Consider the following 14,764-nt stretch of genomic DNA (forward strand, 5'->3'; position numbering starts at 1 on the left):
AGGGCCTGAAACAGCTATTGTCTCAGTTCCATTCGGGGTAAAACATCTCTGGTATGTCTCCTATTCCTTTCTTATGCAGTGCTAATTTGTTATGTGCTTTACAGATAAGTTCAAAGATAACTCCTGGCTCACCACATTTACAGTCAAACATGCACCAGTGATTAAACCCCACCATTCAATTGTGATCTTCATTAAGCCATTGTTTGGGAGATATTTAATAAACTATTTCCAAGTCCTTATTTAGGAAATTGGATATCTTTAATAATGTTTACTTTTTTCATCTTTTAATTTTCATTGTTCTATTGTTCCTCCTGTTTTAGTCTTCAATGGGGCTACTGAGGCAAACACTACAGGTTTGAAAGACTCAACATTTGCAAACATATTTGCATTAAGTTTCTTTCTGTGTTGTAGCCATGTTGGTCCTAGGATATATGAGACAAGGTAGGTGAGGTAGTATCTTTTATTGGACCAACTTCAGTTAGTGGAAGGGACAAGCTTTTCAGCTTCACACAGATGTTCTTTTGGTCTGGGGAAGATAAACCAGGGCATCTAAACTCAATACAAGTTGGGATGGATTATTAAGCATATGGGGTTCAGGACAAGCTGTAGGAGACCACTTCATCTTTCATGTCTCATGCAAGTATATTTTTTGGCCCATAATATATGTACTACTGAATAGGTGAACACAGAGGATTTTTAGGCAAGCCAACTCCTTTACAGCACCACACCATTCAGTGCATTTTGTAGGGCCTGGTAGTTCATACACAGATAGAGAAGGACAGAGGTACAAAGTGTCCTTGTGCCTCAATTGCTTACTTGCTGAAATTGAGCTAAGTCAGTTCACCCCTTTAATGAAAATTTTGACAGCATGTTTCCTAGCAAAGATAATACTATCAGTTAAGGCCAGCTCTATACCTAAAACTTCTTAGGTTGACCTAGCTACATCACTCAGGGGTGTGAGAGAGTCACACTCCTGAGACACAGTTAAGCTGACCTAAGCCCCAGTATAAACACCGCTACGTGACGGAAGAATTCTTCTCTTGACCTAGTTCCCACCTCTCAAGTGAGTGGATTTACCACAGCAATAGAAAATCCCTTCTATCACTATTATGTCTACAATTCAGAGCCGCAACTGTGCCTCTGTAGTACCTGCAGTGTTGCCATACCTTAGAGTAAAAGTTTTATGCTACATTCACTGAACTATGTTTGCAGTTGTCAAATATTTGACTCCGCTGTCAGAGAGGATTCAAATATTTGGCTCTTCTGTTCAAGTACATTTTCCTTTAGTTTTCACAGAGTATTCAACAATTGGGAGATTGTCATCTTGAGATTTTGTCCATTACCTGATCAGGCTCTGATCACCGAGCAAGATTAATTTTCTTTCCTTTCAACAGTTTGAGAGTAACTTCTGAGCATTGTATACCCTAGAAATGATAGCTGCAGTGTGCCACGTTAGCATTAACACTTATTACAGCGATGCAAGAGGTTCTTCCATCACTGTAGTAAGTCCACCCCTCTGAGAAACAGTAGCGAGGTCCATTGAAAAATTCTTCCATCTAGCAGTGTCTACTTAGGGACTTAGGTTGGCTTAACTACATTTTCCACAGTCCTAAGCAATGTCGTTAAGACAACCCAACTTTGTAGTGTAGACCAGGCCTAAAGAAGTCAGAAATTCTCAAGCATAGACTCTGGCCTTAAGCCAAAGGAACTATCATGAGAGTCTAGTCTGACATCCTGCCAGGCTGCAGAACCTCACCCACCCACACCAGTAATAGACCCATAATCTCTGGCTGAGTTACTGAAGTCCTCAAAGCATGATTTAAATAATTTAAGAATCCACCATTTTCTCTAGTTCAAGTCAGCAAGAGACCTGTGCCCCATACCACAGAGGAAGGCAAAAAAACCCCAGGGTCTCTGCCAATCTGAGCTGGGCAAAAATTCCTTCCCGACTCCATACATGGCAGTCAGTTAGAGATCCCAGGCATGTGGGCGAGACCCAGCAGCTAGACACCTGGAAAAGAATTCTCTGTAGTAACTCAAAGCCCTCGCCATATAATAGTCCATCTCTGGCTGTTGAAGTTATTTGCTAAGAACAGTCACAGATGGGTCATATGTCATTGTAGGCAATCTTATCGGACCATCCTCTCCATAAATTTACCAAGCTTAGTCTTGAAACAAGTTAGGTTTTTTGCCCCCCACTACTCTCTTTGGAAAGCTGCTCCAGAACTTCACTCCTCTGATGGTTAGAGGAGCAACAGTAACCAGTGAGCAAAGACCAGAAAGCAGGAACCCTGACTTTATTCTCCCCCCCTTCACTCCCCCAAAAAGTCAGTACCTATCACCTATCTTCCCCTGTCACAATTTAACCTTTATCACTGGCTTGGTGGAGGAGGAGGAGGAGTAAGGATCACATATCAGGTAACACCTGAAATGCAAGCTAAAAAACTGGATCAGGGTTTTAACTTAGATAACCCAGCTGCAGGAGCCAGCATTCCCAGTAAGCCAATGGTAGTGTCCCTTCTGCTTTCTGCCAGGACAGTGCCCATCTATGCTCATCACTGTAATTATGTATTTTACTTTTAGTAAACTGCACAAAAAAGCAAGGTTTTATATTAATGGAACAACCCTTACATATACGTACGTAAGATCAGGCCCTGTCCTTTTCATACCCTTTTTTCCAATCAGTGTGGAGGGAAGTTGGTTGGGGCATATAACTTAAAGCTGTAAAAAAAGTCAAATTTTAATTTGTTAATTGCAAAGAGATGAATACTGCACTCTAGTGGTACAGTACAACAACAGTTAAATAAGTTTTTCCCCTCCCTCATTTAATCTCTCTTCCCCACCCCTAATCCATAGCTTTTCACCCTCTTCCATGCAGCAGCGCTGTCTATGCTACTCCTACCACAGACTACTGCTGATGTGCACGTGAAACAGGTAAAACAGGAAGAGAAGCATTGATCAACAAAAACAAGCTACAGGACTTTGCAACCTAAACAGATTTCTTGTAACACTTCAAAAAAAGTAGGCCTGCCTTTTTAAACAAGCAATTTAGAAAAACAAATTACTGTATGTCCAGCTAATCCCCTCCCATCACTTCCTCTTTCAAACCATCAGCACAGACTTCTGCCACTTGAGACAGAGGACCAACTGCACTAGCAGGCAGCAGGAGAAAACTTTTCTGTGGACTGCCCCACTAGAGAAGGGCACATAACCAAATGTTTTGACACTACATCTGCATGAACTGTTCATATTTTGGATGCCAATAGAGCAATTAATGACATTCTAAGTTCGCCATGAAGGACTTAATCTTTTGCCTCTCAGTAACTATGCAGTGAGATTAGTCAAAGTATTATAAATATTTAAGGAAGCTTTGGAATTTCAGTTACCTTAGTACATTTGAGATTATTAGGTTTTCATCCACTGACTTTTTCCTCAATCTATATAAAGTCTTGTGGTTGAGCAACCTGGATCATAAACATATAGAAGCTGCTTAGGCCAGCTGTATGAGAGTGCATATATATGCTCTTCGTTACCCACAGAGATGAGGTTCTTCCCTCTTGTCAGAAGGGGAATTTGAAGAATATTCCCAAAATCTCAGGGCCTTGACTACTGATATACAATTTAAAATGTGATCTTTAATATGATTTAGTTAGACTAGTGCAGACCTCTGTGTAGGCATGCTTCACTTTGTTTAAAGCAGCTTTATTTCAATTTAACCTAAACCAATTCCTAATAAATTTAAGATACCAAAATAAGACTAGTCTGAACTAATAGGATTGTCCACTCAGCCTTTAGCATTGGTTTAAAATTTACATTGCGTTAAACCAGTGCAATTTTCTACTATTGACAAAGCATCACTAAATAGCTGAACACCTCCAGTTTGTTCAGGCTCCACTCTCCCTGATGTACAATCACCACACTGGATTTTCTTTTGTTGGATTTTCAGTACCCTCTCCAGCAAAAGGATTCTCTGCTCTGTCTAGGATAACACCATATCCCAATAGAAACCACTGATCCCTGTAATAGCTCCATGGCTGACCTAATCTGCTTCTGCACTGAATACTAGGAAATGGAAGCTCATAGCGAAGTCCTGAAGCACTACCAGATGCATGCCAGCTAGACAGCTGATAAGCAAACTGTTCTAACCATCAGCCCCATATTGATGTCTGATAAAAAGTTCACACCCCAGCTGGATAGACTCTTTTCTTGTTAGAAGCTCCCTGGAACAGACATGCAATGATGAGCCTGTGACACACTGTACCCCATGTACACCCTTATAGTGTAACTGTGTATTGTCTAATGCAAAGTGTGTCATGTAAGGCATTTCTGGAATGCTCATGACATACTGCACATTATTGTTATGATTGCAGGAAACATGCTACGTCATACATATGTGCAGATATGAAACTCTTATGTCATATCCCCAAGCATGTGTCTCACATGGCTTGAATAGATGCAGATAAGCACAAAGCTGGGTCTCCAGTCCACGCCCAGCAGAACCATGCATACAGAAACAATGGACTGCCCTAAGCACCTTTGAGCACTTTGGCTCAAGAGGGAAAAATCACGCCCATTTCCAGACATGGACGATCACCTGACTCCAGGGGGTGTCAAGGAAACTTGTTAAAAAGAAAGAGGTATCTTTGTCTCAGGGCTCTCCCCTGGAATCTATCTTCCAAGCAACATCAAAGACAGGCAACTACCCACAGGGGGTGGGAGGGAAGCCTGGCTGAAAGACAAATTGCAACCAGCTTGTGTGGTAAACAAACATCAGACTGAAAGAGACAAATATTAATCTCAGTTTAGGATACGAATTATCTTTTAGTTAATTGTGATTTATATTAATCAAAAGATTAATAATGAGTCAAGGAATTAATCTGATTTAGATTCACTTAAAATCTTGCTGTAGTCAATGAACTTGTTTGTTTTATCTAAAACAGCGTATGTGGATTGAGTGTGTGCAGAGATTTCATCTGGAGCGACAGAGCTGGTGCATATCAATTTCTTGGATAAACTGACGGATAAATGTAATTGCGCTTGTAGAGGCAGTGTACAGCACTGAACCCTGCAAGATAGCAGTTCCCAGGGTTGCATCTGGGACAGGGGGTATTTGCGGGGGGTCTATCCCATGAGAGGCTGGCCAGAAGCACTCCTTCACTAGGTCAGAGACTGATTACTCGCATGAAGCTGGACATGGGCTGATCCAGGAGTGGGTGGTTCACACAGCAAAGCAGGGTAAGTCGGGGCCCAAGACTGAGGAATTGGGGTGACAGCTATACACCAGTCCAGACTGCAGAGAGGGCAGGGGAGAACGTCACAGAGCACTTTAAAAGTTGCTTCATATATCCTGCCACAGTTAAAGTGCATCTCAACTACCAATACTGAAAGTTTATTTTCTAATACAACCAATCACAGGACAAACTTTTGAAGAGCCTCCTGCCATTTGATTCATCTTTACACCATCACTACCAGTGATAGATAACTATCAGACTGCTTATTTATGATATGTCAGTCAATCACATCTTCAGGCTTTAATACTTTTGGAAAAAAAAAAAAAGTAGCCTTTCACCACATCAAGCAGTACTTCCAAATGTGTTAAGCCTGCAAAATGTAAGAGTTCAAATTCTGAACTTGTCAAAAGCCATGTCTCTGCATATCTCCTGTTGCTTACCAGTATGCTAATTGAAGCTACAACAAGCACCAAAGGTCTTTGAATATCCTGGGAAATATCTAACTCAAAATGGACCTGAATATGAATTACCATAGTACAATCTGAGAAAACTTGAGTCTTCCTAATCAGGCTATGAAATAGACATCTGCAGAGTCTATTAAAGCCAAGTTCTTTGGGTGAGTATAAACAGCCAACACTGAAACTAGTATTCTCAGTTGCAATTTGTTCCTGTTCATGCACCAGCTGGTTCTCTGAAGTCCAGTACACTAATAGCTCACAATAAATGGGAAAAGTTATATTAAGTACAACCCCAAGAACTTGCCTCCATAGCTTCTGTTCCTAACGCAAGTTACATGCTTCTTCCATATTCCTACTTTGGTAAATAAGAAGGAACATGACTCAGAGACCATGATGATAGGAGAAGTAAAAAGTTTAGTTAGAAATTGGAGGTGCTGTAACCTTGAGCTTGGGCTGCCTCATGAACTTAACTCAGGAGTTCAAAATCCAACATGGGATTGTGGATATGAAAAGTTTCTTCTCCTATTACACACACCAGTCTTGCTACTTCCCCAGAGCAGGACTGAAAATGAAGCTCAACATGGAAAACATTAGTTGTATTACTTGTGTGACAACACTGTGTCCAGTCAGTGTCACTGTTCCTCTACAGCCAGTTCCTACTTTTATTGTTGGGTCACACACACAGCAATAAGGGAGTGAAAACATTTTTTTCAAAATAAGAAAGGGTAAAACCATAAGAGGCAACAGAGAACTCCTCTTCAAGTTCTACAGTGCTCCTACCTTTAACTTAGTTTAAGACTACTTAGATTACAAGTCAAGCAAACATTCCAAAATGACTTTCTGCTACAAAGTTTTTTAAACAAACATGAATTTAACCTTGTAGTACATATCTGCTCTACCACTTCTACTCAGAGTCATTTACGGGTCCATTAAGCTCATCTTCTATATGAAATAGCACCCAAAATTATCTGATTTAGCTAAACCAAAAGTTCTGATGCTTGAAGTGCGCAAAAGTCAGAAAAAAAAATTCAGCAAATCACAGGTGGTTTTGTAAGAAGTATGTTTCAATAGACCAAAGTATTTTCCAACTATGGAAATTGCACAAAATAATAGCTTTCATCTACAGAGCGATTAGACAATCTGAGGTACTCAATATGCTGAGCATGTACCTATCTCTGCCCCCAAATACACGAGCCATCCTGTCTGCCTTCACAAAAGCCTGTCTACCAGCCAGAGCAGTTCTCGCCATGCAAATGACGCTCAGTAAGATCACTTGTTGAGGCCAGCATCAGGTCACCATGAGGACGCTGAAAGGTCTGTCAGAGAACATTTCCCAATACAGTCCGTGGATCAGCGACAGCAGGAAGCAAATTACACGCAGCCACAAAGAGAGCTGGGTGGCTGGGGCTGTTTTTGGTGAAGTCGGAGGCGCGGGTGCCTGGGCGGGACCGTCCAGACCTAGAGAAGCCGGAGTAGGTGCGCCCCAAGCCTGGCGGCAGGAGCTGCGTGACTGTGTCGATTACACAACGGACGTCTGGCCGAGGCTAACAGGCGCCAGGCGCGGGATGCGAGGGCGCAGAACTTTGGCCTGGCATAGCCCGCAGCTGCTCCACGTTTGGCAGCAGAAGACGCTGGCGTGCGGCTCTCGGTACAACAGCCGCCCCTGCGCCCGTTCCCATCCCGGCGGCTGAGGCGGGGGCTCCAGTAGGGGACAGGCCCCAGCCAGACCAAGACCCTGGGAGCGCGGGGCCCGGCCGCTAAGGCGGGGGCTGCAGAACCGCCCGCCCAGCCCCGGAGCATCCACGCCCGGGCTGACTGACCTGTGGTACCGTCTCTTCCGCGGGGTTGGGGGTGGCGTATCCCGGCGGGGGGCGCTGGGGGAGAGCAGGGAGCGCAGCGCTTCCACCAGCCATTTGTACATAGGCCCCCGCGCCCACCCCTCAGCCCGAGCCTACGGCGCCGGCGGCGGCGGAAGTGCGTCTATTCCCCGCGCCCCACGACGTACGGACGGCGCGCTCCCAGCCGGCAGAGGAGACCCGCTCACTGCAGCAATGCCCTCATTGGCCTGTTCGGCTGTGATTGGGGGAGGAGAAGGGAGGGGCGGGCACAGAGAGCTGCCCAGGGCGCGGGGCGGGGCGAGCTGTGCTCCGCCTCCCGCCGTCACCCTTGGCCGACTCGGCTACCTGTGATCACGGCTGGGTCGCCTGGCCTATCATGGCCTTGCGCTAGTGGGGGCCCCTGTCCGCATCCCACCTCCCCCCACCACAAACACACCCCCGCCCCCAGCACTGCCCCACACACCCCTCCCCTCCAAGCACCCGCCATCTCCTACCCCCTCCCCCGTCCCCAATCAATTTCCATGGCAGAGAACCACCCTAGTTTTCAGATACTGCTCATCGCAGACATTTTACTTCCTGGTTCTTGAACGCAGCCTGTTGCTTAAATTAGTATAAAAAAATCCACCTAGTCTAACGTAGCTGTGGTTATTTATAAAGCACGTCTCACAAGAATTACAAACTGGCAGCGTAGCACAGAGTAGTCACTAAAGTCCAATTTTGTGGCCGAGTTCATAGGTCATGAGAGGAAAGTGTTCAACACTTCAAAAATGAAGAAGAGTCCTGTGTAGCTAGAGAGCTTGTCTCTCTCTCCCCCCTCCCCCAACAGAAGTTGGTCTAGTAAAAGATACTAGATACCTCACCTACTTTATCACTTAAAAAACAAGTCTTTTAAAGTCAATCACAAAAGCTACTGAAATTTGACAATTTTCAGAACTAGTATACATAGACTTTAAGGTTAGAAGGGACCAATATGATCATCTAGTCTGACCCCTGCACAACGCAGGCCACAAAATTTCACCCACTCACTCTTGTAAAAGAACCCCTAACCTATGACTGAGTTATTGAAGTCCTCAAATCATGGTTTAAAGACTTCAAGGTACAGAGAATTCAGTTATGCATAACCCTAAAAATCTGAAAGCATGAGTTCTTTTCATTGTACTTATGTGGGAAGGGTCAAAGGTAAAAATAAAATAGCCTTCTGTGAACACCTGGTTGCAATCTTACCTATGGAGAGGCTGTGGCTTCTCCATAATTTTTTTCCTGTAACTTTTAGAGGAGCTCAAATAATGGAGCTTCTCTACTGAACAACTGACACAATGAACAAGAACTGCAGCAAGAGTTTCTGTAGAGCCCATGTGCATCATCTGTCTACTTTGCAATACAGCTAATTTAGCAGTGCTCCACTTAGTAAGCATACCAGTGATGTGTGCAATCATTTCTTCTGCTCAGGGTTCAGCCAGGGACTATACTAAACTAAAGGAAGTGATCTTTCAGCTTGATCTGGTAAGTGCTTGTGCTTTTGGCGGTTAAGGTCCCCCACTGGCCATCTGTGTTAGGCTCATTGCAGAGTGTTGGCCTGTACAGCCTCTAATCGTTTCAATGGACCTTCTCCATTTTTGCTACATCCTTGCTAAGAGTTGGCCAGAACTTACTGCAATATTTCAGATGAGGTCATAACACAATTACATAATAAAGGGTGTCATATTTCCAGTATCATCCCCTTCTTAATTCCAACTATTTTGAAAGCCACTACTGCACCGCAACTTCCATCAGACTGTCCACAAGTTAAATATAACTATATAATGTGTAATGTGGCACAGCTAGCATTACTGTGGGAACCTTGACTTTCATCGTGTATTTACAGTTTCATCAGTAGCACAAATACAGGTTTGGCATTCTACACACATTCTCTTATTTTCATAGCTAGGAAATTCTTTTGTCTTAGGCTGCTTTGGCTTTGTAAGTAAGCATTTCCCACAGCCCAGCCCACACGAGACCATAGGCACTTGAAACCTTAACCCATGTTACCCCTCTTAGTTGCAAAGAGCACCATTGTCTCAAACACAGTCACTTAGACCTGCTCAGTGTCATGTATTAGTTCTGCCACTCTTGCCCATATCTCGAGAGAAAGGTCTTACATTTTAGAGGAATACTTTCCAACACAAACATCCTGTAGCCAAGTCTGAAGGCCATGAAATCTAGTCCCAGCTCTTCCATTGACTGTTAGTATTTGTGCCCTTCACAGTGCTTATTAATCAAGATCTCACACCCGCTGCTTAAGGGAGGCAGCTATCCTTCACCCATTTCCATTTACAGATAATGAAAGAGCTTGCACAGGTCACTTCAGGAACAGCTGGGAATAGAAACCCAAACTCTAATGTGACAGATGCAAGTAAATTTCAAATGTTTTGCCACTCTCCCCTTCAGTGCAGCTGTACCAAATTGTGTTTGGTTGTGCTTCTCTAGCCACTACAGCACACCCCCTTTGCAGGAAAAGAGCCCAGGACTCCTAGTATTCACCATTCCAATGCTAACTCAGAGTTGTAAGACCTACTGGTAAAGCGTGTCCCCCGCCACAGGCTGGCCACATTGTGAACAGATTGTTCCCACCAATCTCGAAGTGGAAGCAGCACAGCTGGAGAGCAGAAGTTCAACCCCTGTTGGGGGCCCCATGGGAAAAAGTGATTATAGGGGAACAGCAGCAGCAGCCCCTATATTAAGGGTGCCTGACACTCTCTGTTACAAAAAGTAGACAAGAATATAAGTGCTCTACCACTTCCCTGGTTTGCAGCAGGACTGAGAGGTTTAGCAGGGAGATAGCCCTGGGATCGAGATGCATTTTTCTGTCCTTATGAACATCCATTCAGATTTGGAATAGTTCTACGCTGTTGTGTAAACTGTGGATGGGAAGCTGTGATCTACAACAGCTTTCTGCCATCTTACTAAAACCCCTCAATATTATAGATCCTCTCATCTTGTATGTACTACCCCGGAACCTCACATTCCAGATGGGACACAGACAAAAGGGACTGCTGCTGCTTCCCCGTTAAAATGGCTCCAAGCGACATGCATCCCTCTGGAAGGCAGGAGTGCCTGAGTGCTAAACTAATTTCTGCTGACTGGTGGTAATTGGGTATCCTTCCCAAACATTACTGAACACTTCAGATCCCACGCAGAGATTACCCATGCTGGGAACAGAACCCAACAGCAAACCCAAATTCCCTCCAATGGGCTACACTGCCTCTCAGAAAGAACGGGCCATATCTTTCTCCTTAGCTACACAGTCTGTAAAATGGGGCAACTCATGCTTACGTAACCCATTGAAACAGTAGATTATGTATCCTCCTCTAGTGGATGATTCACATAAGAACAGCCTCCTGCTCCCAGCCAGCACAGGTTGCCTGTAAGCTCCAGGAATAGAAGTCTGTGCTGACAGGTAAAGCTCCAAACCAGCATGATGGGTGTGGAGGTACTTACAGTTGCACATAATAGAGTGGTTTTTACCTCTTCACTGTAAGAAAAGCGAAGAAGTTACATTGAAAAACTGCAGTAAAAGAACATTACTAAAGTTGTAAAGTCAATCACTCAAGTTAGGAAATGCCCATCCAACCTTCATTCTATTTTGATGTGCTTTTGCCCAGCTTACTAGCATTGATGGCACTTCCAAACTCTTTTGAATGTACTACCTATCTATCTAAAAACACACACACCCCAACGTTAGCACAAGGGCCCTGAAGTAATTGCTTAGAGATGAATTTGCTAGTTTGTGAATATTGGTCTTATTGTGCATATTTAGGTTTAGGTTAACATTCCTTTAAGAATAATGGGACAATTATTTTCCAATCATACTTGAGAGACAATAGTGTATGGGAGACTTGGACTGTGCATTCTGGGAACAGGGGACCCTACCTGTGTCAGCTCTAAAAAGGTCAGAGCTTGATTTTGTCAGCTTGTCTTGCCTGAAAGGAAGCTTCGCTTGCAGGAATAACATTAGCACTTATTGGGAAGCTAGCTATCTCAGGACATTGCCAATCACCTAAAGAGCTTCTAAGCTGTAGGTTACTGGTTTGAATCTCAGCTCAGGAGTGATTACAAAGTATTCTCATCAACTGGCTGTTTGGGGGCTATAGATTAATAGAGTGCGCTAGGGCCAGTCTATTCCTGCAGCACAGACTCACCCCCATTCTTCCCACTAGGTGACTGATACAGCAGAGAGGCCAAGAACTTCATGGGCCATGAAAACTAGATGACCCTGTTACCCATAGAGTAAATCTTCTCCCAAATGCTATCCAGGGGCAGTGGGATGAGGTACACTGGCAGAGTCACAGGTATTGGAGGCAGGCAGGCAGGCAAAGTCTTCATCTACCCCTCCCCCCATGCTTTTAAATTAGAAATCAATGGTTATACACAAGTCAGTTCATTAAATAATTTGCATAGAACATCACCCCAGGAGAGGCTCAAACTTTGGCAGCTGAGTCACCACACCTGTATTCTGCTCTGCTCATCCGCATTGCTTCCCACCCCTGCAATTACTCAGGACAGGCTCACCCGCTCACTTCTATAGGATGTCTGCAGCCAAGACCCCTCCCACACAGAAAGCCCTATTATAAAGCCTCTCCTCCCTCCAAAGGGAGGCCTCCAGTTCTTTTAAATCAATGGTGTTAATGATCCAGCTGCAACAGCAAGACAGTATTAATTCAGTTAATCACTGCCATTTCTCCAGCTTCCAAATCCCTGCTCACGGGGAAGAGGGGAGTGTTGGGTAACCCTGACAGGCTTTTGCTCTTATTTCTTCAGTGCCATTATTGACTTTTCAGTTGGCTTGGTCAGGCTGAACCCTTTAGAAGTGTGCATTAACCTTTGAACCGGACAAAGCTGACTGAAAATTCAGTTTACTGAAGAACTGAAACAAGAGGCCAAAATCATCCAGAAAAAATAAAAACAACTGTAATGAGCACAAGGTAAAACTCAGGGACAGACATTGCTCAGTGACTCTGGACACAAAGATTCTTTCCCTTGTTAAGGACTCTACTCTGAATTGTCTTTGCTGCGCTCCTATCCTCAGCATGACCAGACCCAAAAGTTCAAACACCAGGAATCAGATTCCCACTAACCACAAGATTGTTCCCTAGATCAGGAGATGGATTTAAAAAGATTGAAGTGTGGTCTTGGGTTTGTCTTTTCATTTTCAAACGCTCCCTGTCCCTCCCCTAGAGTGTGTGTGTAAGATAGTTAACAGTGCTGCCAACTCCCCCCAGTGTGTCTGACAATCAGTTCAGCCAGCTCTCCTCAGTGTGTGTGTGTGTGTGACAATCAAGGCTGCCAGCTCTCCCTAGTGCGTGTGTGTGTGTGTGACAGTTACAGGGCAGGGCTGCCAGCTCTCCTCAGAGCACAGAGTCAGGGGATTTTGTCCTCTACAGAGGCTCTCGCTGCTGCCCCCTGGCACAGAGCTTCCAGCTTCCCCCTCAAACCCTGACATGCTACCTCATCAATTCTGTGCCCCATCCTCATCTATACCTGCTGCAGCTCCATGTCCTTCACCTAGGATGACCAGACAGCAAGTGTGAAAAATCAGGACGGAGGTGGGGAGGGATCCTCGGAGGAGGGTCTGCTACTCCTTTTTATAGTCCCCTTCCTCCTTTGAGTAGCATCTCCAGCTAGGACCATGATGACAGGCAGGCAGTGTGGATGGGAATTCCATGCTGTTTATTTGCTAAGATGTCCCTTTTCCTGCCAATGAATAGCCACTTAGCAGGTGATGGCCCATTTGACCTTGTTTCACGGGGCTGAGTTGTCTCTGAGGAACTGGTTTGACTGTTCCCCAGACTTGGAACATGTTTTAGTAACACCATACAGTATAATCTCATAACTTTACAAAAAATATTGCCACACATATTGTACCAGGACAATAAAGACCAGCAAATTATGAGTTTTCAAATGATATCTCACAAGGCAAACCTTGTACAAAGATTATTACAACAGCATGCAAGGGGTGAATACAGGGATACAGACCGTCACAACACCCTTATGGGATTAGGATGTATGCTTGTTGAAAGATGGTAGTTTAGCCTAGCCATATTCATATTCATCATCCAGTGATGCCTTTCACAAATGCATTTAGCACAGCTTTTGTTATAAGGAATAAGTATTCTTATAGTAGGAGAATTTTGTGAGACAAGTTGTTCCAAAATGTGAGAATATAGAAAAAGAGGTAATGACTTTCTTCCTAAATGCTGGCTTTTATCACAGAAAAATGCAAACATTTCAAAGCTTGTGTATTAGAAGGACTATTGCCCATTATGTTATTAAAGAGCTGCACTTCTGTAGGCTTGTCATGTGCGTCTGCAAAGCAGAACATAACTTACCCATGACAGTACTGTTTCTGCGGCAGCACAGCTCACTTTGGGTCACTGCCATGATAGGCTGTCTTGGCTAACTTGAATTCTTGCAATGAGTTTGGGTTTCGTTCTTCATCTGCAGTGCTGCTGCCCTAGCATATGCATATGCAAAGGGATGCCCTTTCTGAAAGGCTGATTGCATTCATGTAAAAGAGGAGCAATATTCGTAGGAAAGGGTGAGGGGGAGTGAAAGGAGGACAACGAGGCCTGCTGGTAATGCTGAGATTAATCGCACAGACTCCCTTATATCTGGTACCTGGTTTCCACTTCCCAGAAGAGCCTTCAGCAGATACAAGGCAATGGATGTTGAGAAAACCTCAGAGATAGCTTTCCTTCTAATAACGGATTTTAAAATCTGATACTTGTATTAATAATCTGATGGTTTATCAGGAAATCAGCCATCCAGCATTCTGATTGGCTGGCAGATTCTATCAGCTATAATACAAATTGAAACCAGGGAATAATCCCCCATCATGACTGACTGAAAATGTTCAGATCTCAATTCAGTAAGTTTCTAGATAACCTCCTGTACATAGTAATGAAGTTTGGAAGAACGCTAACAGTCCCGCCGCAAATGCAAATGAGTGTGTCGTGGTTATTCACCTCCAATGAGTCAGTTATTTTTTTCTTAGATCTCTAACTTAATTTAAAAGCAAAAACAATTATGATGCTTGAATTCTTAGCCTTAATGTAGAGATTTCCTTCCCTAGTTGTTACATTTTGGATGGAGGAGCCCTGACAACCTCTGTTTCCAATGCAAGATAAATCTCTGCCTCCAAAATGACCAGGAAGGGATTATAAAAACATGAGCTATTGTTTGAATTGTTATGAGTGATTTA

General features: G+C 43.9%; 1 protein-coding gene across 8 annotated transcripts in view; it reads right to left on the reverse strand.

Moving 5' to 3' along the window:
• The window catches only part of SENP2 (SUMO specific peptidase 2), a 43,327-nt gene extending 31,226 nt beyond the window's left edge, over positions 1-12,101 (reverse strand). For 2 of the 8 annotated variants that reach the window (XM_067538759.1, XM_067538752.1), the window contains exon 1: positions 7,510-7,718. In XM_067538759.1, coding sequence (XP_067394860.1) covers positions 7,510-7,610 — 101 coding nt within the window. In that variant the 5' untranslated portion in view covers positions 7,611-7,718. Of the gene's footprint in view, positions 1-2,641; positions 2,722-6,858; positions 6,976-7,509; positions 7,719-11,004; positions 11,028-12,012 lie in introns of those variants that run through there. The other 6 variants (XM_067538753.1, XM_067538751.1, XM_067538758.1 and 3 more) reach the window with 5 other exon arrangements.
• Positions 12,102-14,764: the final 2,663 nt, after the last annotated feature.

This window comes from Emydura macquarii, unplaced genomic scaffold, assembly GCF_026122565.2.
Source record: "Emydura macquarii macquarii isolate MOO-44397 ecotype Brisbane River unplaced genomic scaffold, CSIRO-AGI_Emac_v2 contig_499, whole genome shotgun sequence".
Taxonomy (NCBI): domain Eukaryota; kingdom Metazoa; phylum Chordata; order Testudines; family Chelidae; genus Emydura; species Emydura macquarii.